General features: G+C 47.9%; 2 protein-coding genes across 3 annotated transcripts in view; both read right to left on the bottom strand.

The window, feature by feature from the left end:
- The window catches only part of LOC147706603 (cell adhesion molecule CEACAM6-like), a 180433-nt gene extending 179579 nt beyond the window's left edge, over positions 1-854 (bottom strand). The window contains exon 1 of the mRNA XM_086928419.1: positions 731-854. Coding sequence (XP_086784545.1) covers positions 731-854 — 124 coding nt within the window. The remainder of the gene's footprint in view (positions 1-730) is intronic.
- The window catches only part of LOC147706602 (poliovirus receptor-like), a 785245-nt gene that overhangs the window by 537075 nt on the left and 221533 nt on the right, over positions 1-26637 (bottom strand). The gene's annotated exons all lie outside the window — the stretch shown is intronic.

Genomic DNA, 26637 nt, shown 5'->3' with positions numbered 1-26637 from the left:
CCTCATAGAGTCACCTTCTCGCGTCCACCCTTCGAGTGCTTTGCCATCAGCTTACCATTTGTTATGAGATCAGGTGGTTCAAGATGACTTCCGCCTTCACGGCGCCCTTGTGGCTGGGTTCACTCTCTTTCACACCACATAGATGTATACAGCTCTCTACATTTTACATAAACCAAGTGCTTTCGGAGGCTCCCTCATGGTCCTCTGTCAATTAACATGACTCTACAGAGACTTTATTCACAGAAGTAACAAACTTGCAAAAAAATGTATTTATATGTGGTGATAGCCCAACAGAAAGGCACCTCTGTGTGTCTGGCTGTTTCTGAGCATGTGAGGGAAGTATCATACGGTGTTTTGTTCTTGCATCAGCAAGCTGGGGGGGAACCCGGTTTTTGAGTAACGCACCATTCCTAAGTAGGGCATTGCATCAAGACTCCATCTCTGGGGGGTCAAGATTTCGAGGATGCATCTTCGGTTTTCAGAAGCCCTAAATTAGTCACTTGTTTCTGGCAGTAACTGCAGGTGTCCACATGCTGGGTAATAAATTTAATGCGAATTGCCTGGCTCTGCCTGCTGCCCGGTAGATATATCTGTGTGCACGTTGTCTCCCTTGTAGGTCTTTATCCTAGGTACATGTGCATTCCCAAGGTAATAGTTTGGCATAAACCTGTCGTGCGATTAAGTAAGTGTCGCGCAGGCGTGGAGCAGGGTAACTCCTCCCCCCTTTTACACTCAGGCTCCGTGCCGTCCGCTGCTATGAGGAGCACGGTAATTTGGTGGGTGCTGGTGCCGGCCTCGTCCAACATTTCTTCCTTGTGATTAACTAAACTAAAGCTTGGCTTCTTGCAGTTCATAACAGTTGGTCATTCTTTGCTTTAGTCATGCAGGGTTCAGGCCTTGGTCTCCCTCAGGCAGCACTTGCGCTGTATCGTAGAGGCATGGTGTAGGCACGATGCCCAGCCCGCTTTCTGTTCATCTTGTATCGGATCTCCCCTTGTCAAGCTTAGTACAGCTTTAAAGGTATTTGGCTAGCTTGTGTGGAACTAGTCGGATAGGTTTATAGCTGGATGTGGGACGGGATTTGGGAGTACCCCTCACTACTGTTTCTAATTGGAAGAAACTCCCTCACTGTGACAGGCGTTTATAAACGTGTGTCGGCAGCGGGTGCTGTGGTACCTAGGACGCCTGTACCCTCCTTATTGCTGTATTTGTCCATGGCGGTAATTTTACTTCCCTACCACTATCCTGGGGCCACTATCTTCCTGGTAGCAGTGCCGTTGTCACACCCACTACTCGATCAGGCATGCTACCCGCACCCAATCCTGGCGATTCCTGCTCATAGAAATTCAAAGCAATTGCAGCTTTAGAATGCTGCGCTCTGGGCCATGTTACGGGCAGTAGCCTGCCGTCGGGTAACGCACGGCCACTTCATTTCAATGGTCCTGCCTTGCATCGGACACGCAGGATTCGTTGAACAAATCATGGTAGCGCTGGATGTTAATATTAATTTTGAAACACTTCGTAAGACTGGTCAGACCACTCTTGTAGTCTCAAACTCGGTCAGCTATCTATAGGTTTCCCCATTCCCTCCAGCTAGTTAAACAAGAGGCTTGTGATTATGCGGAATACTATAAGGTTGCTTGTTTCACATTTACGATAAATATTGTGTGTGGGAGAATGTGGTGTGTATTTGTAGGCCTGCAAACAGTGTATGCGCTAGGGCCCTAGTCATATGAACCGATATTACGAGCCCTTGTGGAGCAACTGCTTTCCCCTCCCCTTCATGAGAAAGCGTTATTTCAAGCTATTGAATTGTCTCTCTTTACCTCACTGTATTATATGTCTCGCATAGCATCCTGCACGTGGTAGTATGCGGATTGGAGTAATCTTCCCCGTGTCCGAGTTGTTGGGTTCACAAGTGGGCCTTCATGTTAGTAAGTCACTGCCATAGGGATCTGCCTTGGCGTGCCCGGTTGCCTCCTCCTGGGATGTCCCAGCTACCCAGACAGTACTTTGCACATTTGGGTGGGTACGAATTTTCCTCCCCTCGCTTTCTAATCTGCTGTAACATTCACCAGGCGTAGTGCTGCGGTACACTAGAGGTTCTGTATGTATCCACATTAGGACCCCCCCCCTGTGTTCTCATTAGAAGAAACCTTTCCCCAACTAAATCGTCCCCGTTGGACTTGTTCTTGCAGGCCAGGTGTTGTTTATTGGCGTGGCTATGCATGGGCCTCTGGGCTGCAGCTGAATGCGAATTGCTTGGGGCTGCATCCTATCTAAGGGATTCACAGATGCGTTAACTCTAGGTGTTGATAGTACTCCCCTGGTATGGTGGACAGACGATGGGGGGTGCAGCGCAAGCGTTTGTGCCATGCTTGGTCGGCAAGCGTGCCACCCAGTGCGGGGTCTATAAGGATAGCAGGCAATACACACTGGACCCCCGGGCACACGAACAAACGTTCTAACCACGTGAGAATTCTCAAACAGTACGCAAATAGATGTTGCGTGGCATGCAACAAGGAGTATCTCCCACCTGGACATACAGAGCACAGCAAGCTGGCAAACTTAAAACTAAACTATCCTACCCGTACCCTCCTGATTCGGCACATGTGTTTCACCTTGGGGAGGGAAGGTCAGATGTCTTGCCACCCCCCCCCCCCCCCTCCTTTGGCCTTGCCGTCTAGCTTTCTTGGCTTGGGTACTCATTTGGCAGCCCACCCGCGGTCGGCAGCCTGCAGTATAACACTCAGTTTAGGTATGAGGAGAACAATTGTGGCATCCACAGCCCGAGCCCGGACTGCCAACATTCCTTGGGTGGGTCCTTCGTAGGCTTTTAGAGACTATTCATTACTAGTGGGGGGGCAGGTGCTTGCTATAGATTCCTGCTTCCTGTGAGGGTTTAGTGGCGTTATCGCTAGTTTAGAATTATTGGGTCTGCACTTGGATAGTGGGGAGGATGCTCTGCAGGGGGGCCCCTCCCCATCCCCGGTCCCTTGCCAGTGTTGGTCTTTACTATTGCGTTGGAGTGATTGCCCCTGGCTGGTTATGCCTATTGGTGTCGGGGTGGCGTCCTTTCTCCGGGCATGCCCCTGCACAGATCTAATGCTTAGTGGGGAGCCCAGTTACAGGTGCAGCTTTCCTTGGGAGGTGGTCGCATGTCGGCAAGCAGATTAGCTAACTCTATGGTATTAGGGCCATAGCTGTTTTCCAGCCTAGAACTCTAGAGGCAGGGGATGCCGGCTGCAATTGCCTGTGGACACCGTATTTTGCTTACCTGGGACTGGTCCAAACTCTTACTTTGTCTTGTGCCCTCCATTTCACTGGTCCTCTTTTGAGGTTAGCAGCACAAGCATCATACATGCACGTTTTCTGCTCGATTGTGCAGAAGAGGGCGTTTCAGTAAGCACACTTCCTGTGGGTTTGTGTAGTGGATGGCGTCGCGCTGTAGCAGTGGCTTCCTTGGCGCAGTTTTCTGACGTTTGGAAGGAAGGGAAATGTTGGCATCCCAGTGGCATGTGCTGAACAGCCTAATTTATGAGGCAGAGGGTTTACAGAAGTAGGGGCCCCGCTTATCCCTTTGCTTCCCTGATTTGGTGTGTCTTCCTGGAGGACAGGGGCCCCACCTGGTGTGGTCGTGTTCCCGGGACGGTCGAGGACCTTGACCGAGCTAGTTTTGTGAGACAGGGTTTATGGTGTCATCCAACGCCTTTGAGCATTGCCCTGTCCCTCCTCTTTCTGAAGGGAGCAATTTAGGTGAGGTGCAGGTAAAAGAGCAGTAGCAGTGGTGGGGGGCCCGTGCGGCAGCGGTTAACCACCGCACTGGGCTGTGGCGGAGTTACTGGGCGATCCGGAAGAAGAGAGGTGCAAACGCTGGACGTCAGCGGGCACATAGGGGTGCCAGAGCATAACCTCAGAGCCTAACCTGTAACCTCATGGGAGGTGCAGGAATCCGTGTCGGCGCCCCAGTAGTCCTTCGGGCGGTTGTGGGCCTGCGCAACCGGGGGTTTGCCTAGTCACGCCCCACAAGGGGCGTGTCATTATAATTATGGTAATTGTACAACAGTTGGGTGGTTCGCCACTGTGTTGTTTGGCTCAACAGGCGGGCAGGTGGCGAGAATGCGGCCTGCCCTAGGATCGCCCGTAAGCTAACCCACCGTCATTACATATGTTGTATGTAATAAACCTGCAGCAATTTTTTCCCAAACCTAACACTTGTGTGTTTGTGTTATTTGCGGGTTTGGGCATGTGGGGCGGGGGTTCATGTGGCCCTGATGTGACTATGCGCCTGCCCGAGGCCACGCAGTGGCCATCAGGAGGGCGGGCTCCTAGTCACGGAGGGCTGTCCCGCCCCCGCATGACGTACAGTAGTTCCTCTCTTGAGGCAGTCTCCCCTGGTTGGCGGAGACTGGTTATGATGCACGTCCGGGGCGGTTGGGAGGAGCCGTCTGAAGTACTTCAGACCTCTGCCCTGCTAGGGAGCCCTCTTTGCCGCCCCGGACGTCGCTGTTCCGTGTTGGGACACTCTTTTCCCGCCCTTCCTCGAACCCAGAGTGTCGGCTTGAGGGGGCTCCGGGGGGAGCTTTTAATATGTTTCTTTTTCGTTGCAGGCGGAGTTACTGGGCGATCCGGAAGAAGAGAGGTGCAAACGCTGGACGTCAGCGGGCACATAGGGGTGCCAGAGCATAACCTCAGAGCCTAACCTGTAACCTCATGGGAGGTGCAGGAATCCGTGTCGGCGCCCCAGTAGTCCTTCGGGCGGTTGTGGGCCTGCGCAACCGGGGGTTTGCCTAGTCACGCCCCACAAGGGGCGTGTCATTATAATTATGGTAATTGTACAACAGTTGGGTGGTTCGCCACTGTGTTGTTTGGCTCAACAGGCGGGCAGGTGGCGAGAATGCGGCCTGCCCTAGGATCGCCCGTAAGCTAACCCACCGTCATTACATATGTTGTATGTAATAAACCTGCAGCAATTTTTTCCCAAACCTAACACTTGTGTCTTTGTGTTATTTGCGGGTTTGGGCATGTGGGGCGGGGGTTCATGTGGCCCTGATGTGACTATGCGCCTGCCCGAGGCCACGCAGTGGCCATCAGGAGGGCGGGCTCCTAGTCACGGAGGGCTGTCCCGCCCCCGCATGACGTACAGTAGTTCCTCTCTTGAGGCAGTCTCCCCTGGTTGGCGGAGACTGGTTATGATGCACGTCCGGGGCGGTTGGGAGGAGCCGTCTGAAGTACTTCAGACCTCTGCCCTGCTAGGGAGCCCTCTTTGCCGCCCCGGACGTCGCTGTTCCGTGTTGGGACACTCTTTTCCCGCCCTTCCTCGAACCCAGAGTTGATGTGTTGTGTCACGGCCAACACCTCCCCCACATATTTTCTTGTGGTTGGATTGCGCTGAGTGCATGAACCCTAGCGGCACTAAGCATACCTCCAGCCAAGTATGCCCCCTACCTTACTTTGTTGCGGGGGTCCGGGGCTCACCGCACACAGGGACTGTTTTGGGTGGGAGGCTGGGAGGTCTGGCGGCCGCTCTCCTTCGTTCGTGGGCATTTTGCGTAAATCAGTGGCACAGCTCAGTGGGTTAATGCAACATCTGTGCGTAACCTGCGGGTCATTGGTTCGGATCCTGGTGGGATCGGCTTAGGTTTCGTCATTCCAAGGTTAACAGATGAAACACCGTTGAGTTGACGAATAACACACCTGTTCACAGTGGAGAAATCTGCAAAAGCGTGACATGAAAAGGAAAACCGCTGTTCACTTGGATGTTTTTCAGGGGAGGAGAAGCGGCCCAGCGGTTCGAACTACCATCATTGGTGAGTCTGGTTTGAAGACCGGTTTCTCTTAGTGTGAGTCTGGGGCAGTCGCTTAACGCCTCGGAGCTGTTGAGTTCCCAGTGTCCTCCGTTTCACTCCGGAGCTCCTCCTCGCCGGCCACGGTGATTGTAGCGGAGCGCTGCGGCACGGATACCACGGATGCAGCCTGCGCTCAGGACCGGTAGTGCATACAAATTAATGAAGCCGTCCCCTCATTGTTCTCCGCAAATGTTCCTTTAAATGCACAAAATAATGAACACATTAATTGTGGCCTGCTTTTCTCGGCACGGGTGGCAGTGTAGATTTGTATGTGTAACTTATCTTCCTTTGTGCATATTCCGGCTTACGGTTCTTCCTGGGTCCTCTGCTGAGATCACAATGCATTAGTAGCGGCAGTCGGAACAGAAGTTTGACATGCGGCCTGGGCTGGTAATTATATGCTTGGTGAAGGGACAACTGTGCAACTTGAGTGCATATGCAGGGTATTACGTATTACAAGGTGCCCCCTTCCCCCATGCTCAACATTGAAGTGGTGATGCACTAACGGTGCAGGAGAAATGGCCCACGGTTGGGGCTTCTCTCGGGCCCTGAACGAGGCAGGGGCCTGCGGCTTGAACACTGCTCGCCCCTTTGCATTGTATTGTGGAGTGCTTGTTTGTCATGCCTCATCTTGATCTGTGTTTGTTTTTCAGCTGTACCCCTCGCCCCCTGAGGCGCTTCGCTAGACATTAGGGGGTAAGTACAGGCCCGCACAGTTGGAGAAAGGTAACAATGATTGGTCGCACAGGGGTACTACGTGGCCCTCTGGGGAAGGAAGCCACAATGGAAAGGGGTGGAGGGAATGAGAACCTCCAGACCCCTATGTCAGGTAGTTGGCACTGTTCAGCGGACAGCGTGGAAGGACAGTAGCGTTCCGGAACTTTCCTTATTCATGTTTTGTCTCCACAAGTAGGTCAGGATCGGACATTGCACAGCTAGCGACGGATTGCCCTGGGGACACAATCCCCGCATCAGGTATGGGTGCAGTGGGGTACCCTGGAGGCAAAATCAGTAGTGTAAGTTAAGTCTAACTAGTAGGGAGAGGGAACAGTCTGCAGAACATTGGGCAGGAGCAGTGCTGCAAGAATGGGGGTGCTTTTCTTCACTCCACAGAGATTGCGGGGATGTGTGGGCCCTGAGGGCAGGGTGCAAGGGGAGGTATGGGGAGAGTTACTTAACCTCTACCTTCATCTCCACACACAGAGTTCATTGAAACACCCATCCGAGCGTCGCCAGCTAAAGTTTGATAGCCCACAGGGCGAAAGTAGGTACAAAGCTAAGGTGGGGTTGCAGCGGTGCCATGCCTGGACAGAAGCAGGGCATGCCTGGCTTCCTGGTCAGGTCGAAGTGGCTTATAATTTTACTTTTCTTCCAGATTGAGCCGTCAATCGCAGGAGGCAGGATGGATAGTCAGGGATCCCCCCCCCCCCCCCTCTATTCTCGCAGAGGTCCCAAGTCGATGAAACCCAGCCTGGCACCTCCCAAGATGCAGGGATCGCAGCTTTCCCCGACATGGCCAAGACCAAGGGATTGGCTTGGGTCACAGAACTTTTGAAGGCCAATAATCCGGAGGACTCTGGATCCGCCAGTGCGGCCCGAGCACAGAGCAGGAGTACAGTGAAGAGGCAGGCCCCACTAGGTCCAAGAGGATATGCAGGCCCACAGTCAAGGACTTCCTGGCAGACCCGCTGCCAACCAAGAGTCAGGCCTTGACCACCCCTCGTATTACTGCCACACCTTTGTCCGATCCCCTGCCCCCGGCACCGGGACCATTAACACCCCTGGCCAGCAACACACTCCCAGTGGGCTGCAAAACAACTGAGGACTTGGGTAAGCTCACAGACACTTTGAGGAGCTTCATGGCAGAAGTCAGAGCAGGCTTTTCTGGGGCCAGCCCGCCCAGTGAGGGTGGAGGGACTGCGCCAGCTCCTTCTGGGGGTGCGCTTGGGGTCACGTCTATTACGCATGTTTGGGGAGGGGGCGTCAGCACTGCAAGCAGGCAGGGCGCTCCTGAGGAAGCTACCAGCTCAGGGAATCAGGGGCCTAAGCAGATCTTTTGTGGGGGAGGAACAGCAGCTGTTCCTCAGGGCGATGGAGTGTCAATTGGTAGCCCCCCAGAGCTGGGTGGGCAGCATCTGGCGGTGGTGACCACTCCGTATCCAGTAAGTGTCCGCATCCCCCCGGTACCGCCCCCGGTGGTGATCCGCCCACCGCACCTCATGTAGTCAGTACTTTCACACGTTCTGCAGAATGGCCCAATGCAGCCGTGGTGCTCAAGCCACGATCACAATAGCACCAATGGTCTCTAGACGGTGCTCCTTGGGGTGGGAGGTTCCTTTAGCGGCCAAAGAAGGGATTTGGAGGCGAGAGTTTATCGACATATTTACCCTGCTAATGCACAGGGCTGTTGACGGGGGGGTAAGGAAGAGGACAATAAGGTGCGGTTCCAAGCTTGGCCGGAGAAGAATATTGCAACATTGGGACAAGCTTTTGCCATCCTGCAGCAGTGATAATGGAAAAATACGCGTATCGGGGTCCGGGGTTGTTTCAGTATGCCAGCATTATCACCAATGAGGCTGAGACAAGCGGGGGAATAGGATGGTACCGCTATGATTGTGAATTCAGGAAAAAGATGGCAATGTGTCCCGAACTTGAGTGGGACCAAATGGAGGTGAGGCTCTGGGTCAAGCATGTGAGAAAGACAAGATAAACACAAACTATAATGGGGGTGACACGCCCAAGGGTCAGAAGCAGGAGAAGAAGGGTCAGTTCAACAAGTCCTTCCGGGGGGCTCGAGGAGGTGGTCAGAAGCAGGGAGCGAGAACAGCTTACAATGGTACCTGCAGGTTATACAACACAAGGTCCTGCTCCTGGGGCAAAATCTGCAGGTTCTCCCATACCTTTTTCAAGTGTGGGTTCTCACATCCTGCAACTTCTTGTAACAAGCGAGATGGTCCCTCGCCGCTGCCTGGACGGCACAATAAATAGACCAGTCTTACTGTTCACCCTCCCTAAACCCCCTATCCATTCCCACTCCCACCCAGCAGTGACATCCCCGGCTTGCCCTCCAGGGGCGGGTCTTCCACCATACCCATGGCTAGGGGTCCATCCCCCATTATTATCTCCAACCTCCTCCCCCTATTCTGCAAGTATCCGAACCCCAAGGACAGACTGCTCCTAGCTGAAGGGTTTGTGGAAGGACTCAGAATACCTTACGCTGGCTCACTAGTGAGCAGGGACGCTGATAACCTTAAATCGGCCAGGGAGCAACCTGAAGCTGTGCTGGGGAAGATAAAAAAGGAAGTTGCCCTGGGGAGGGTGGCAGGCCCCTTTATTCAGCCACCACTCAAGAACTTTGTTATCTCCCCGTTGGGGGTGGTACCCAAGAAAGAACCAGAGGCCTTTAGGTTGATCCAGCACCTGTCTTACCCAGAAGGCAACTCAGTGAACTTCTGGTCAGAGGAGGAGACTTGCTCGGTGTCTTACTGCTCCCTGGACATGGCGGTGGACATGGTCAGGAGGTCGGACAAGGGGGCATGGTTGGGAAAGTCAGACATTGAGTCGGCTTTCCACCTGCTGCCGGTCCACCCGGATAGCCAGCATCTCCTGAGTTTCAAGTGGCAGGGTGAATTCTTCTTTGACAAATGTATGCCCATGGGGTGCTCCGTGTCTTGTGCCTACTGTCAGCTCTTTTCTGCAGTGGGTGCTCTCAAGGATGTTCAATGTGGAGGGTGTAACCCACTACCTGGACAAATTTCTGTTCATCGGGGGCATGTACGCAGCAGAGGCGTGCAGTGCTTTAAAGACATGGCCAGGCACCTAGAGGTTCCATTAGCACCTGGCAAGACTGAGGGTCCGGCGCAAGTTTTGACTTTTTTAGGCATTGAACTGGACACTATTAAGCGCGAGTCCAGACTCCCTGCGGACAAGGTACAGGTGCTGCGTCAGGACATTCAGGCATTGCTGGGGAAAGACAAAGCCCCCCTGGGTGCCATCTAATGCCTCCTAGGAAAGCTCAACTTTGCAGCTTAGGTGATCCCGGTGGGGAGGGTGTTCGCCAGAGGGTTAAATAGGGCAACAGCAAATGTCAAAAAGAAACACCACCTCACTAGGCTGGCAAAAGGCTTGAAGAAAGACCTTGCTATGTGGTGCGAGTTCCTTACGCAGTTCAAAGGGATGATGATTTGGAGGGCACCTTGGGCAGACAGTCCTGAGCTCTGCCTCTTCACTGACGCATCAGGTAGGGAGGGCTTTGGGGCAATTTTGGGAGCAGAATGGTGTGCCCAAGAGTGGCCCAACACCTGGGGCAGGCGCAACACCACAGTCAACATCACGGTCCAGGAGCTGTTCCCAATTGTCATTGCATTACATCTGTGGCCTGTGACGCGATCAGACAGAAAGGTCCTATTCTGGTCTGACAACCTGGCAGCAGGGCAGGCCATCAATGGGCAGACAGCCAAGTGCCCGTTTGTGTTCTGTTTACTCATGGAGTTAGTCAGGGCATGCCTGCGCTGCAATGTTGAATCAGGGTGAGGCATATTGAAGAGGTCAAGAATGTGTCAGCTTATGTTCTTTCTCGTTTTGAATGGCTCTGTTTCCGGGAGGCCTGGCCACGAGCGAGAGCAGAGATGACCCCCTACTGGCACACCTCTGGAGAATCTTGCAGTGGAGCAATGATTGAGAGCACTGGGAGAATGCTCGCTTGCCCCAGGTACAAGGAAACAATATAGGGCACACCTGCCCACCTTCAAGAAAGTGTCACAAACACTCGGACTTTCCTTGCTATCGTGGGAGGGCATAGTTCAGGCATTTGTAGTGTGGGCTAAGGAACAGGGGAGGAGCCATTCTTGGGTGTGTGGCCTCGTGGCGGCGGTGGCCGCGACCCCAAGCTGATGGGGGCAGCGACCCAACCAAGTCCTTCATTATCAGGGCAGCCCTTAAGGTTTGTGCCAGAGAGGAGCCCAGGGTCCCAGACAACAGGGCCCCCATCGATTCTGACACTCTCAAGGGCATGCTGGATGTGATAGAGGGTGTCACCTATTCGGAGTTTTAGGCGTAGCTTTTTGCAAAAACCTGCGTAGCTTTCTTTGGCGCGTTTTGTATAAGTAAATTGGTGGCGAGGTCCAGAACGGACTGGTCGGGCGATGCCTTAAGCATTAAGGATGTCGTCCTGGTTGGCACTCTGTCCATCCACATCAGGAGGTCCAAAACAGATCAGGCAGGGCGGGGGCGTTGTGGAGCTTAGGCCGCTGGGGGACTATAGATACTGCCCGGTCGCCAAGGTCAGGGAGTATTTGACGCTTCACCCCTGGCTATTTGTTGATTCATGCAGATCAGGGCCCCTTGACTAAGTACCAGTTGGAGCGCTTGATGAGGGCTAGCTTAACTCGGGCGGGTCTTACCCAGCCAGGCAAAAAATACTCCAGCCACTCTTTCAGGATAGGGGCGGCCACGGCCGCGTTCAAGGCGGGCATGGAGCCAGAGGGGGTGAAAAAGATGGGGCATTGGGAGTCGGAATGCTACAAGCAGTACGTCCGCCCTTGAAGTAATTTGTTTGTATTCATAGTGTGCCGTGATTTGGAGCGTACTACATGTCATAATATGTATGTTGGAAATGAACATTAAAAGAGCAGAGGAGCAGAGTGTGAAAATGGGGTCCTTTACTCTACTAGGGTTCCAGGTATGGGTGATCGGGCATTCATTCATCTCCAGGGTGGCCCAGTGGGCGGTGTGCCAAAACTGGACGCAGGTATTTTCAAAGACACAGTTTGAGTGGAAGGGTTTCTCCGGAATGAGATGGAGCACCCTCAGGAACAGATTGGAACATGTGTCACGTGATCCGTGAAGAGGATCATCAGAAGGGGAAGCACAGATAGGGTTCGTTCCAGGGCTGCTTGGCTCATCAGGCGGGCAGGTGTCCTAGATGGCTGCCTGCCCTTGGGCCGCCCGTAAGATAACCCACCATATTACATAACGGTGCATGTAATAAACCTGCAGCAATTTTACCCAAACTAGAAATGTGTTGTGTGTTTATTTATTAGCATGCATGTTACATTGGAGGGGTGGGGAGTGTTGCCAATGGTGGTGGGACCCACGGAGAGGCAGCAAGACCACGGAGGGGGCAGGGGCAGTGCAAACGAAGGCAGGGAGAGGTTAAGATTGCCCGTAAAGCTCTTGTAGGAGAGAAGCGAGTGAACACGAAAAGTTGTTTCATATTGAAACACACTTTTATCCCTTAAAAGGTGCCTCACAACTGTTAATCGCCTTTTAAAAACGAAAGACTCAGAGAACAGCAGAGCATCCTGGTCGCAGCAGCTCCGATCGGAGCACAGCACCTGGTCTTTTCAAGCTACGGCCGATGCAGAAAATTAAAGGGGGCAGAGTGGAAGCCACAACAATTAATGCAAAATGCTCTCTATTCCAAACGGAGCCTGCGAGCTGCCTTACAGTTGTTGCTTTTCTGCTTAGATTAATTTCATCAACACTAAACGTTTCTGAGCGTTCTGCAATATTGAGGTTTCAAAGTCACAGTCAACTCTGGTCACATTGGTGTATGGCAGTACACGCAAATCTCCCTTCACATGGTGATGTCAGCAATAGCAAACTTTGAAACTAACCACAGCATGCGCACTGGATTACAACCAGAGTGTGAAGAAAACCAGCAGCAAAAGACACTGTTTAACACACATAATAATATCTTACGACTGAAGCAGCACCATGCTACAACAACAGGGGAAGGGAGGGAAGATGCAATAATAAAACTGTGACGCAGCTGAGCATGCACTCACAATATGTCATGAGCAGGTAAGAAATTTAAAACAAGAATCCCCCAAGAAAAGATAAACAAGTAAGGCGTGAAAATACAGTGATTAGTCCCTACTCTGTGGGAGGAAACCAACCACCAAAAGAAGGGACAAAGAAGAAGGATTGACCACTGGGAAGCAATGATTTTTAAAGGACACTGAAACAAACAAATGAAAAGCAGAGGCGGGCTTTTAAGCCCACAAAGTGGTAAGTATATACACTATATACTAAAGGATATACAAGAGGTTTCGAAAGCTCGACCTAAAAAATACAGATAAGGGAGAGTGAGGAAGCAGTGAGACAAAGGTGACAGGCCAATGGAAAAGAATTCTGAAAGAGAGGGACAAATATGTGAGAGAGAGGCTTGATGAAGAGCAAATAGATGAGAAAGAGGCAGGCGAGCGAGAGGGAGGCAAGTGAAAGAAGAGATGAAGAGACAGCAACAAATGAGGAGACAGCAGAGAGTATGGTGATAAAAGAGAGAGGTGGGAAAGAGAGAAAGGTGACAGCAACAAGTCTAAATCTATAGTAATCTCACAATCATAGCATTACTGAATATAGAATCATCCACCATGTATTCATTCTTTCAGTAGGTGGAGAAGTAAGAAAAGAGCATTGTAAACGCAGCACTGAAGTTGGTCAGGCAAGGAAAGCAAGATATCAGGGGAAAAAAGACATTATGTGAATGAGGGAAATTGTACATAGGGAGTGAGTGTTAACACATAGCGCTTGAGCCCAATTTGCTACAAACCCCCTTGTGGCACATTATGTGTGTTCCTCGTTTAGTGATTGTTGTGTCTCTGGAACATCTTGGTGGCATCATGGCTTAAATAGAAATGTAGTTACCTTTGCAATGCTTTCCTTCAATCCACCTTGCACATTTGTGCTATGGTTTCACTAGAATACTATTCGCTCAAAGGTCATATAATATCACTTCCTGTGATATCATGGGGGTCAAAGGACACATAATGTCACTTCCGGTATAGTTGGCACTTTGGTGAACTGACGTGTATGTTTGCATACATCAGACTGACTTAGTCTAAACCATAACACCAATGGTCTCTCCTCCAGAGAGAAAAATGAATAGAAACTCATCATTAATGATATACATTTCGTTGACACCAAGCCCTTGCAAACATATTGTTGTGGGGATTCTGCTCATGCTCAGAACTATGCACAGGAACCCAGGACCTCAGTGAATTGTGTTGCACCAAAACACACACCTCAGTACCCAGACCGCCTAACCGACTAGCATTAGTGTCTCATTAGCTCTCCGTCCTATAGTGAAGCTACCAATGATTAGACAACCCAGAACATGCGACTTAGGGCACTCTCAGGAATGGTGGGAATTAAGAACACTCTTTAGTTTTTATTCTCATACCAGTCCACAACATGAGTATTTAGAGACACGGTAACATTTCAAATGTTTATTTTAATGACGTGCTCTAAGATGCAGTATTTTTGCAAACATAAGCAGGCATATGATTAAAAATAATGCAATCCGCATTGTTACAATTCCATAAAACACAAAGGGAGAAATCATATTATAATGATAGTGGAAACAGTTCCTATAGCGCCTTGTAAACCACCCTCCCCTGCTAGGAAGTAGGTTTTATAATAATAATAGAAGGTCTCTTAGGCTTAAATGGGGAACCCCATACCTCCAAGATCAGCAGAAGTGAATTACATCACAGGATCAGCAACGCTCTCTCCCTCTGGAAAAGGATTCCTCCAAGTGTCCAAATCATGCATGCAGTGCAATATTAAAGGCGCTAGAATATCAGTTAGCTGTAGCTGTGTTCATGTTGTGTCTAGAAAGTGAGCCGATCCACCCGAATAACAGCAGACATTGTTATGGTGTCCTTGAAGGCTTCTGCACGCAGTGTACAGACTAAGGTTGCGATGTAAGTCTAGGGATGTTACAAACAAGCCGTTCTCAGGTGGGAAAAATCAAGCAGTTTAATTTACAACAACAGTTACATGTAGTGTCGTGTGCAAAAGCGGCAAAGTAGCAAAATGGCGTTTAAAATTCTAATAAGCTTATGCTAACATAGCAATGTGTGCAAGCAGGGCCCTGTCTTCACAATAGTATCCCCCAGAATGTTTGTCTTACCTGTTAGGATACACCACCATAGCCTTTGGTTCCAACTGGGCCAAAGTCCACTTGATAACATTGTGTTGGATTGAGTGTTACTTTCCGTCTTTCAGAGGTCACTTGGTATTGGAGTGAAAGGAATCCTCCAATCCACTGGCATTCCTGTGTGGGAGGAGAAATAAACTACTGTGACTGGAAAGTCATTTTCAGGTTTGGTTTCAGAAAATTATCCTAAGGCTATAACGAATGAGATGATTTCTTTGAAGAACAGCTGTCAACGTGTTTCCAATCACACTTGTCACATGACAGTCTTCGTCAGGACATTGGGGAGAGGATGTGGGTTTACGGCTAGACTGTCGACTTTGGAGCTGGGAAACCAAGGTTCGAGCCTCAGGGTCAACTCCCCATCCTGTGATGCTGGGCAAATCACTTGATCTCCCAGTGCCTACCAAAAAAAAAACATGAATGTGTCCTTGTGTAAAGTAACTGGTGCTCATTTAAAGCGCCTCAATACCTTTGGGTCGAGTTTGCGCTATATAAATCAACAAGACAATTTTTTTTTTAAATACACCATTTTCAAAAATTTCACTGGTAGAACAAAGAGTTCCAGCTCCTTTAAAGACAACTCTCAGCTCTGTGTTTCTGTAATGAGGTAGTGACACATCTGGGAGGGCATGGATTATTGAGCTGGTCTCGTCAATTGTAAGGGAGAGGTGCCCAAAAAGGGAGGATTACTGCTGCAGCGAGCACACATCGCCCTGTGTCTGAGCATTATAGAAGGACTTTATTACACCATTGAAAACTCTTTTGTAGTGCCTAATTTAAGGCAGTGGTTTACGGTGCTTCCCACCAGCACTTAATTATCAACGTCGTAGCGTGTGCCAGTCTGCCACAATGTGCTGCAGTCTGACTAATTTAGAGATGACAACAACAACAGTTAATTATTCAGTATACATTACAAATGAGTTTTACCTGCCTCCCAACCCATTTTTATTGATTTGGGGGCCTGGAATAGTCTGAATTGTCACATGTGTAGGTGTGTGATGGAAGTAGTTATGTAGTTACAATCACTGGCAGCATGGCAGGGGCAATGTGTGATGCAAGCTGCTGTGCCTTCCTGACGTGAGCCCTGGCCCCATTGTTTTTATGTATTAAGCACTGTTTGTGTATCATTTTGAAATTGTTGAGTGCATATATTTTTAGGTCGAGCTAGACAGTGCATGCACTGTCTCTTCGATGCCTGCTGTAATCAGTCTGGGGACTTTGAGGCCATCCCCTTGCTTGACTTTGCTTTTCATTGGCCTATGTCAGTGTCCTTTAAAAATCCTTCCTTGCTAGTGGTCAGTCCTGCCTCTTTGTCCCTTCTTTCTGTCTTCTGTTCCTCTCATAGAGCAGGGACGTAGTACTGTCTCATTTTGCTCTGGTTTTGTATCAGTTCTCTGGGGGACTCTTTTTTCCTTGGTTTCCTGCTCTGTTACTGTTTGTGTGTGTTCAGTTTCAGCGCCCTGTTTACATTCAAATATAACATTCTACCTCCCACCTCCTCTTAATGCCACAGTTGTGTTACTGTCGCCTCCCCTGTCCTGATCCCACTCGATTTCTGCTGTAACCTTTATCATGTATTATTTAAAACTCCTGCATCTTCCTAATTCCCTTAAAGAGCTACTCATTCTGGCTTAAATTCATGGGCGCAGTCTTGCTTCTCCCAATGACTGTTGCCTTCCCTCCTGCTGATTTTATTTGTGTAAATGTAGTCAGCTGTAACAAGTTGAAGCCAGCATTGCCCAGTTTCAATAAATGATTTGTTCTGAACTTATGCCTTACTTTAACAGTTGCTTCCGCTGTGTTTCCCAGAGCAACGAGTTAAAGCTGTGTTTTTAGCATTCTTTATACTGGCTGTCTGTCCATTTTCTAGAAACAGTGGTACAGAGTTCAAGGCAATTTCCTTGCAGGCTAATTATGTTCTCTATCCCCCCTTGTGGAGTTCTTTGATTGCTGCTCTTTTCGTTCTCCTCCCCTGCATCAAAGAATCTTGGAAATATAAGGTCAGTAGGAACCATTGACCTTAAGAAAAAAAACAGCCTCCTTTAACCGCATTGCTGCTGCGGCGATTTTTGTGCTGCGCGGCTTTTTTCACTTTTCTGCGTTACATGACGAGCTCAGCTCGTCATCAGCACACGCCACCCGTGGGTGATGACGAGCTGAGCTCGTCATCAGCATCGAAGGGGTTAAAAAGAAAACACACTTGCTGCTGCACCAGAAAGCGCGTCATGCTGGTTTACTTATTCTTTGCAATGTAACCTTCATCAAAAATGTTTCGATTGAATGTATTACCAAAAGCTCCCCCATTCTTGTAATTTTCTCAACTATCTGCTTGCCATTTAGAGTTGCAGGGCACATTTGCCCGCTGAATTTCATACCAACCGGCGAACATCGAAGTGAAAGCTGAAATGCAGTTCGATGGCACACTTTATTTTGCCGTCTTCAGCCACTTGCAGTTCAACAGTTTTTCCTAGGAGGAAATCCATTTGCTGCCTGAGTAGCAATCTGCAGAACAATTATAGATGTGACAATTCTGGAAGCACATTATATTTTTTAATTTTAAAACTAAAAACATGAACGTTTTCTTTACTACCCAACAAAGATAGTTTCCTTGTAAGACCCCACGCTGGACAGTGAAAACACTGTAGGGGTAAATATTTCAATGTTTCGACATATTTTTGCAAATAATTTGCAGTCCTGAAAGTCCCAACATGTTGCTAAAAACTCTATTTATGTCTTACCCTCACCTCATTGTCTTGCTGAGGTGCAACCTTTAATCTCTTTGGGCCATATTATCAAGAATGGTGTAACATTATCGGCGCTTAAGGGCAGGAAACTGCTGCTAAAGCGGCGATAATGGGCTTGATAATACGCCCTTGAGAATTCCTGTAGAAGCCCATGTTCTGGTGTGAACCTGGGCTTCTATGGGAATTCTCCAGGGCATAATATTAAGCCCATTATCGCCGCTTTAGCTGCAGTTTCCTGCGATAAAGCGGCGATAATTTTAACGCCGTTCTCGATAATGTGGCCCATAGTGAGTGAAATTAATTTACTAAGAGCTTGGGATTTCACTGGTTTAGACAAACTCACAGCCTCAACACAAGCACAAAATGCACTGCGGTGGCCCTTTGCAGGGTATATCTGGTAATCAATGCCACCTGTGATTGGAATACTGTTTCTCCAACACAACACGGCCAGCACGGTAAACGCTGTGGTCTGCCATAAACTGTAAAAGTATCTCTGGTAATAGCATTTGCAGGTTCGGTCATGACATCATTGACATCGGCTTAACCCCTTAAGCGCTGCCGTCGGCCAACGGTCGTCGCATGCACTACCTTGGTAGTGCTGCGCACATCCGTTGGCCGACGCCGCCCCACCCGTTATTCGAACGTTCAGCACTGCGCGCTGAACGTTCGACGCTCTAAACGGGTTAAGCACAGGGCACTGGTTCGATTCATGTCAGCGCTAAAAACTGGGCCGATAGCAATGCTGATCTGAAATGACTTTGGTTCGACTGCACAACTTTTTTTTCTGATATTGAGCGTTACAGCACATGAAATTGGTGCTTTACTTAAGTTTTGCTCGGGTGCTCGCATGATGCAAAGAAGACTGACGCAGGCACATTTACCATGGGACCATCTGTAAATGACCCATTGCTGGAGTTGCGTCACTTTTGTGATACACTCCAACAATGCATCATTTTTGCGCCTACAGATACGTCAGAAATACTGACGCATCTGTAACTCCTTGTGACATGATGCGTCGTACTGTAAATATGACGCATCATTGGTATCACAAGGAGGGCACAATGAAAAGTGACGCATCGCCGTTTTCTCACAACGATGCATCTCTTTTCATAAATGAGACCCGTTGTACTAACAGTCCTTGCTTACGAGAAGCAAGGCTGGCAGTAAAAGAGGCACAGTTACTGCCAGCCTTGCTTCTCGTAAGCAACAGCTATAAGTACAAAAAGTGTATTTACGCACCGCTTGCAGGTTTTCAAAACGCATAAATGAAAGGCATTGTTATTTAAATGCCAATAGTTCAAACTCTTGCAAGTGCAACACCAATTGTGTTTCAAATGCTTGTTAAGTTTGGCATTTAAGACTGCTAAACTCTCCCACCAGATTATAATCCCCCCCCCAAAAAAAATCATAGCCTGTGTACATTGCTCACATCAGTCCATCAATAGCTCATTTCTTTTCATTGATAAATCTGATTCGACGTGTGTTTTGTTTATTGCGTTTCATTAACTTTAAATATCAGCTGTTTTTGCTTTATTTTCGGTGTTGTTAGAAAGTGTTTTATTTTCTGTCTCCTTTGTAAAGTTGCAGTTATAAAGTGTTTAATTGACATTAATTTAGCTGCCTGAAATTTGAGCTCTTGTTCAGGTGGTGATATACCAACATGTTCTTTGCAATTACTAATTAAAAAAAGTGCATGGAATAGCTCATTTTTTTTTAAACACATTACTGTTAAACCAGCTACATCAGTGAATGTAAGTAATTTACAAAATGTTATGAAAGCATTTGCTGGCCAGAAATAGATTCCTGCATATCTTCCCTTTTGAACTTTTATGCATAAGTTAACAACAAATAATAAATAAGTAACAATGGCAAAGGCTTGCCGAGGCCAGACCTATTGGTTTTGCCCATGCTTGTTTAATGTCCATTGAACACAGGCTACACTTTAGCCTTGGATAGAATTACAGAGCTAATTAAATTTCAGGAGCAAACTAATGTCATGTTTTTTTCAATAAGTCCCTTGTGAGTATTTACCACGGTTGTAATCAAGAATGTTAGAAATGGGGGTCTCTATTGGCAGAGGTATGCACCTTGTCCAAGTAAGGACCCTTCTTTCTAGTCAGGGTAAGGGGATTACACTTCTTAAATAACCCTTGCTCACCCCCTTGGTAGCTTGACATGAGCAGTCAGGGTTATCTCAGAGGCAATGTGTAAAGTGAAAACTCTACAAAATGACACCACACCAGTTTAAGAAAAATAGCCAATATTTACTTGTCTAAAACAAGGCCAAATGATAAAAATCCAACACAGTAATCAAGGCACAAAAATAGACCTGAAATACAGTTCCTTTTCGAAAGCTCATCCGGGCAATCCTGGGATTGTGAACAAACACATCTATAGTTCAGGCTGACCGCTGCGTTGCGAGCCAGCTATGCTGTCTGAAAGACCCCCGAACAATACCTTAGAAATGCAGGGCATCATGGACCTTACGATGAGATCCAAAGAAGCCGCGTCGCTAGGTGTGGGCTTCAGAGGTCTTTGTCGGAGGTGTGGGGCATTGCAGATCAAAGCCCAGCGACGTCACACGTGTTGCAGATCAAACTTTGTTAGGTTGAAATCGGGACCGCCAGCATCAGCAGGTGTCGGGGCTGCTGTGCAAAGTGGAGCAGTGTGGCGTGCTGTGCCCTCAGGTCAAGGTGCAGGGAATGGTTTGGTGAGGGCATCCAAAGAGACAAGGGCTGCGGCATGAAGTGGGGCGATGCTCATTGCGATGCCGGCAGATCCTGATGCAAGCATGCAGCATTGTCCTTGCTTAAGTGCTATCGACAGAGGACGGTCTGGAGTTGATGGAGTGTGCAGGGGTGGGCCAATGCTACAGTGTGGGATGGGATGGGGTGGTGCACTGAGTAACATATGAGCAGGGCCCCAAGGCCACAGGCAGGCAACGGTGTCGATGTCAGCATGGAGCATCCACGGGGACACCAGTGGGACAATGTGAATCGAGGCATGAGAATTGCAGTGATCTCAGGTCAAGTTTAAAGTAGCAGCTCGGTGGCAGCCAGTGATTCCCGGGTAGCGGTGCAAAGTGGGACAGTGCTCTCTGTGGTGCCAAGAGGTCACAGTGCCAGCAACGGCATTTGTTGACGCCATCAGGTTGTTTTTTCTTCTCTTGCAGCAAAAAGCACACAGCTCTCAGTGCTGGTAGCAGATGCTCTTGAAGTCTTTGCTATTCCTGAGACTTCTTGAACAGGGGCAAACTCTACCTCAAGCACTTTGTGAAACTCAGGAAAATAAGTTCCAGAAAGTCCTGTCCAGTCTTTTCACTGACAGAAGCAGCCACTGCAGACCAACACAGCAAAGCCCACAGCAAATTGGTAGTTCCTCCTGACAGCTTCTCCAGCTCATATTCTTGCAGGTTCCTTAGTCCTAAAGATTTCTAAAGTTCTGGGGTCAGGGCCCCAATATTAATATTACTTTTCACTTTGAAGTTTTAGGCAGAAAGCCTCTGAGCTCAGTAGAAACCAGTTCTGTCCTCCCTGGTCCAGCTTCACTACAGGAGGTGGAGACAGCATTGAGCAGAGAAGACACGGCCTATTCAGGTGCTAGTAAAAAGTCCTCCCACCACTCTAAATGCAGAAAGGTCTATTCAGCCTGGCTATGAGTCACCCAGACAAGGCAGGACACACCTCCACCCCCAAGTGACTGTCTAGAGTGAATGCACATCCCAGAATTTCGTCACTGGAAAAACATACAGTGAATACAAAACCACGCAGAGGCTCACAGGATGGTTAAGAAAGAAAAGGCCCATTTTCTAAAAGTGGCATTTTCAAACACACAATTTAAAAACCACCTTTACCAAAAGATGCCTTATTAAATTCTGAGTTCAGAGAGCCTAAACTCACTTTCTCCATCTGGACCCAATGGAAATGTACACTTGTGAGAAGTTACAATGTAGGTCCCTTGTTAACTTATGGGACAGACAGCCTTTCAATAGCAAACACCAAAATGCACAGTATTTCCTTATCAGGACATGTAAAACATAATACTACATGACCTACCTGTTACATACTCTGGAAGCTGCCCATGGGGATACCCTGGGCCTACCTTAGGGGTGACTTACATTTTTGAAAAGGGGAGGTTAGGATCTGGCAAGTGCTTGCACTTGCCAGGTCAACTTGGCAGTAAAACCTGTGCGCAGACACTACTGTGGAAGGTTGGAAACACCTTTGAAAGGCTACTTGTGGTGTATGGGTGGCACAACAAGTGCTGCAGACCCACTAGTAGCATTTGATTTACAGGCCCTGGGTACAGACAGTGCACTGTACTAGAGACTTACGAGTAAATCAAAGATACCAATCATGGAAAGCCAATCGAAACACAATTTACAGGAGACACACTTGCATTAAACCAGCAAAGACGAAGTCCAACATACCATCAAAAACAGAGGGGCAGATTTATGACGGACTTGCGCCACGTTTACACCGCTGTTGCGTGACGCAACGGCCCGGAAACGTGGCGCATCCCTGCGCCCTATTTACAACGTGACGCATCTAGGCAGATGCGTCACGTTGTAAAGCCCTGCGCCACATGAAACCTGCGTCAGGTTTCATGTGGGCGTTCTGTCGCAGGTGGGCGTGCCTTCGTAGGAAAGCCCCGTAAAACTGACGCAAGTGAAATCTACAAGATTTCACTGAGTCAGTTTTACGAGGCTGCTGCGTCAAATCCTTACACCTGCTTGAAGCAGGCGTAAGGAGTGACGCACCACGTTATGTATGGGTGGCCTCTGTACATTGCAGGAGTTGCGTCGCACTTGCGACGCTACTCCAGCAATGTGCCGCCTGTACACCACAAGATGCGTCACGCATCTGCCCTTCCTTGCACCATGGTGCGCCGCATTTTAAATGCGGCGCATCTGTGGTGCCGCAAGGAGGGAATCGCGTGACGCATCAGTTCTGGCGCATCCCTGCTGATTTGCAGAGATGCGCCAGAACTCATAAATCTGCCCCAGAAGGTTTAAAGCAAAAAGACAGGGAAAACACACCAAAAGATGCCAGGTCTAACAAGGACAAAGGGGCAGATTTATGAAGGCCTTGCGCCGCCGGTGCGTCATTTTAACATGGGAAAAAGTGACGCACCGGCGGCGCAAGTCCTTCATAAATCTGCCCCACAGTGCGATAATTAAGGGCCAAAGGATATATGGTATATTGAATAAATTGCGTACTTGCGATCTGGATTCTTACTTGGCTTTGGCAGTTGGTTATAATACTCATTTTCAACCTGATAACTTAAAAAATGAGTTATTTAAAGACGAACAATATGTCTTACAATGGGTTAAGGGTGTGTGGTAAATTCCCCACCCTATGTCGCTCAATTTCAAATAAAGGCCCTAGGAAAATCTCTGGTGCTGTTTTTATTGCTGTACACACAATTGTCATCATCCTCACATAAGCTTTTTTCAGTTTACCAAGAACCATCAAAGGCTACAGATAAAAAACAAGGATATCATTAAAAGTCGAAAATAGAATTCATACAATATAAAGAATAAAAATAATAAAAGAGGACATAAGAACTTTCTCACAGGTATAAAAACAATCTGACAAAAACTGAAAAAATCAATTATAATACCAAAGGTGAAACATTATTTTTCTGCCACTGCATCTGAGAAAATCTAGCAGGTGACTAATGTTTCCTTTACTTAGGTTTAAGGGTATCAATCAGCACCAAAGAAAATAGTACTGTAATCTAATTGAAGGGAACACAAGATCCTCAGCTAGCAGAATTAATTTCTGTTTATTGGTATAAACATTTTACCCCGTTGACATATAGTATGGTAAAGATGAAAATAATATACTCTTCCTATCGCTAGAGAAAAACCTTTTGAGCGTTTATGCCAAACAATGGGTACAAATCAACCAACAGAGAAAACTATTGTGTTCATGGCAAGGGAATATTTTAGAAATGTATTTATTTTTATTTATTGCATTTGCATGGCGCGACAGCTACCCTGAGGGTTTCCCGGCGCCTTGGATCTGTGTTACACATGGAATGAGGGGGAGGGGCTCTATTGATTGAACAACCATGATTTAATTCCCTTCCGGAACCGAAGGTAGCAAGGTCCAAGGCGTAGTAGGAGCGGGAGTGAGTTCCACAGTGCTGGGGCCAGATGGGCAAATGAGCGGCTGCCCATCCGAGCCCGGTTGACCCTGGGAACCGCAAATTTTGCCTGGTTCATGGAGTGAAGATTACCGGAGGGTATATATTTCTGGGCGATCTTACATAGATATTCGGGTGCTTCTTCTGAACTAATCTTAAACATGTAGCATAATGCCTTAAATTTTACTCTGCTAGCAATCCTCAACCAATGTAGTTTCTTAAGGTGATCTGTCATGCTCGTGCGGCCTGGGAGGTTGAGGAGCAGTCTTGCCGCAGAATTCTTGACCACTTGAAGTCGGTTCAGGATACTTTTTGTAACCTAAATATAGGACATTACTGTAGTCTAATCTCGAGCTGACTAGTGCCTGTAATACTGTTCTCTGTGCCCCGTCTGGTAGTTGCCATAATATTTTCCTCAGCCATTTGAGGATCACAAAACAGGTTGAGGCTGTTTTGGCTGTATGTGCACACATAGACAACTTATCATCAATTATTACCCCTAGGTTGCGAGCAGATTGTACCGCAACCGGGGTTGCCCCCATTTCTGAGGGCCAGTGAGTCGGGCCCCAGATATTCTTTTGGTTACCAAAAACGAGCAGCTCAGTTTTATCCCCATTTAACTTTACTTTCTTGGAGTGAAGCCAGTTCGCTATTCTTAGGAGCCCAGAGCGAAGGGGAGAAGTTCCAGATTTGTCTGTAGGTGTGAGGGAGAACACAAGTTGTGTGTTGTCCTCGTAGGAGTAAATTGTGAGACCCATTTCTTCAGCGATCCTGGCTAATGGAGTGACATAGACATTAAAAAGTAGCGGACTCAGTATTGAGCCCTGGGGTACCCCATAAGGGGACTTTAGGACCTCCGAGGAATTGTTTTTGGAAAAGACCTGGAAGGTCCGATGCAGGAGGAATTGTTGCAACCATTTCAGTGCTTTTCCTCTAACCCCTATATCTTCTAGGGACTGAATCAAGATTGTGTGGGAGATGATGTCAAATGCGGCACTCAGGTCTAAGAGAATGAGTGCCGCCGTGCCTCCAGTGTCCAGCTCTCGACGGATAACCTCAGTGACCCCTAATAAGGTGGATTCTGTAGAATGGCTTTTCCTAAAGCCAGATTGAGAATAGTTTAGTAGATTATTGTCATTGACGAAATCTGCCAGCTGCTTGTTCACGTGTTTTTCTAAAAATTTTGAAAAGATCGGCAGTAGAGATATTGGGCGGAAGTTAGAAAAGACCTCCGGGTCGCTTTTAGCCTTTTTTAGCAAGGGCATCACCATGGCGTGCTTCCACTAACCAGGTATTACCGCTTTGTTGAGGGAGGTGTTTAACAGCGCTCTGATTACTTCCAAGATGGATGGGTCTAGCTGTTTAAGAACATGAGCAGGCATAGGGTCCTGAGGAGAGCCTGATTTGATACTGTTCAGGGCTTCGCCGAAAGTATTGATGTTTAACGGTTGCCATACCGTGATATCATGCTTCATGGAGTAATCCCTTTGGTCACTATCGCTAGCGGTAGAGGGATTGGATAGACTATCGGTGACATCACCATCTGAGGTGAAATTGGCATAATTGTTGATATTTTCTCCTGGAAGAAATTGGCAATAGAATTGCATTGCGTGGGTGTCAAGGTAGGAGGTTCAGGTTGTGCTGCTGCCCCAGCTAAGTTCTTTAGAACTTTAAAGAGAGTCCCTGAGTGATTTTGTGCTCCTAGGATGGTATTTTTGGTGAAATTGCCCTTGGCGATTTTACAACACAGATGGTACGCATTGAGTGCTTGTTTATATATTTCTTTTTTAGCAGGATTATGTCTTTATGATTCTGTTTAGTCCTGAGTAATATCTTAAATTGCACCCACCAAGTATACAGAAGTCATGTGTGTGTGTGGTTTTATTCCCTACATTTTTTTTATTTATTTACTTTGACACTTTGGATAAATTTGTTCTAAATATATACTGGATTTGAAATCACAACTGGAGACATGTGTATTTGTTCCAGACATAAATAGATGACAAAAGGGAAGCCAATAGAATCCTGAGCGCACTAAACCGCCCCCTGGGACGCTATTTCCTGCTGTGAAAGGAAGAGGTAGTGAAGGCACAGAGAGCATTTAGAGAGATAGAGCACCAGAGGGGTGGAGACACGCACCTCCAGGAGTAAAGGAACACGTAGGGCCCGGTCTGTAGAGTTCACTGAATCACGTTAGCATGGTAAACCTTTCTCTGGGTGGCTGTGTAGAAATTAAGGGAGGACTTCAGGACATGCTCCTGAATCTGAACCTCTTACACAGTTTTCAGGCTAATGGGAATTACAATATCCAATTAAGATTTCCCCAGTAATTCCTCATTTCTGAGTATACCCTTAGGATACACCTCATAATTCAGAGGGACCATAAACAGGCAGTGGAGAAAAAAAAGGGTGCCCAGCTTCTGTAGGGTTGTTGAGCAAGGGAGTGTTGGCCTTTTACCCCAAATACCCTTCAGCACAGAAGCCCTCATACACCTGGTCAGAGGCCACACTTGGCTAACTGTATCCATGACTTCTTAATAATGATGTCCAAAGCTCACTTAAGGGCTTTTGTTATACTAATACTAATAAGAATACTAATCTTTATTCGGCATATGCACAAATGACCATAAAAGAAACATCTTAAAATATGCATACATCGAGCAAAAGCAATTTCCGTAAAAGGAGCCACATGTACATTAAAACCAAGTTTATATAATGTCATAGTCCCCCACTTTCTCTTAGTTTTAAAGTACATCCAACACATTTCTCTACAGGTTAGAAAGTATATAAACAATAAAATACCAGATTAATATTTTTATAGCAGTAATACTCAGTGCAAAATGAGCAAATACTCTTATGGGCATCAAACACCCCCTTCGTGGATCTTAACTTTAAAGCGGATCTTAAAAAACTTAAAAACACAGAAGAGTGTAAAAACATTTAAAAGCAG

The sequence above is a fragment of the Lissotriton vulgaris genome, chromosome 7 (assembly GCF_964263255.1).
Source record: "Lissotriton vulgaris chromosome 7, aLisVul1.2, whole genome shotgun sequence".
NCBI classification, from domain to species: domain Eukaryota; kingdom Metazoa; phylum Chordata; class Amphibia; order Caudata; family Salamandridae; genus Lissotriton; species Lissotriton vulgaris.
The sequence above is the reverse complement of the archived record's forward strand: the minus strand, read 5'-3'. Positions and strand labels throughout refer to the sequence as shown.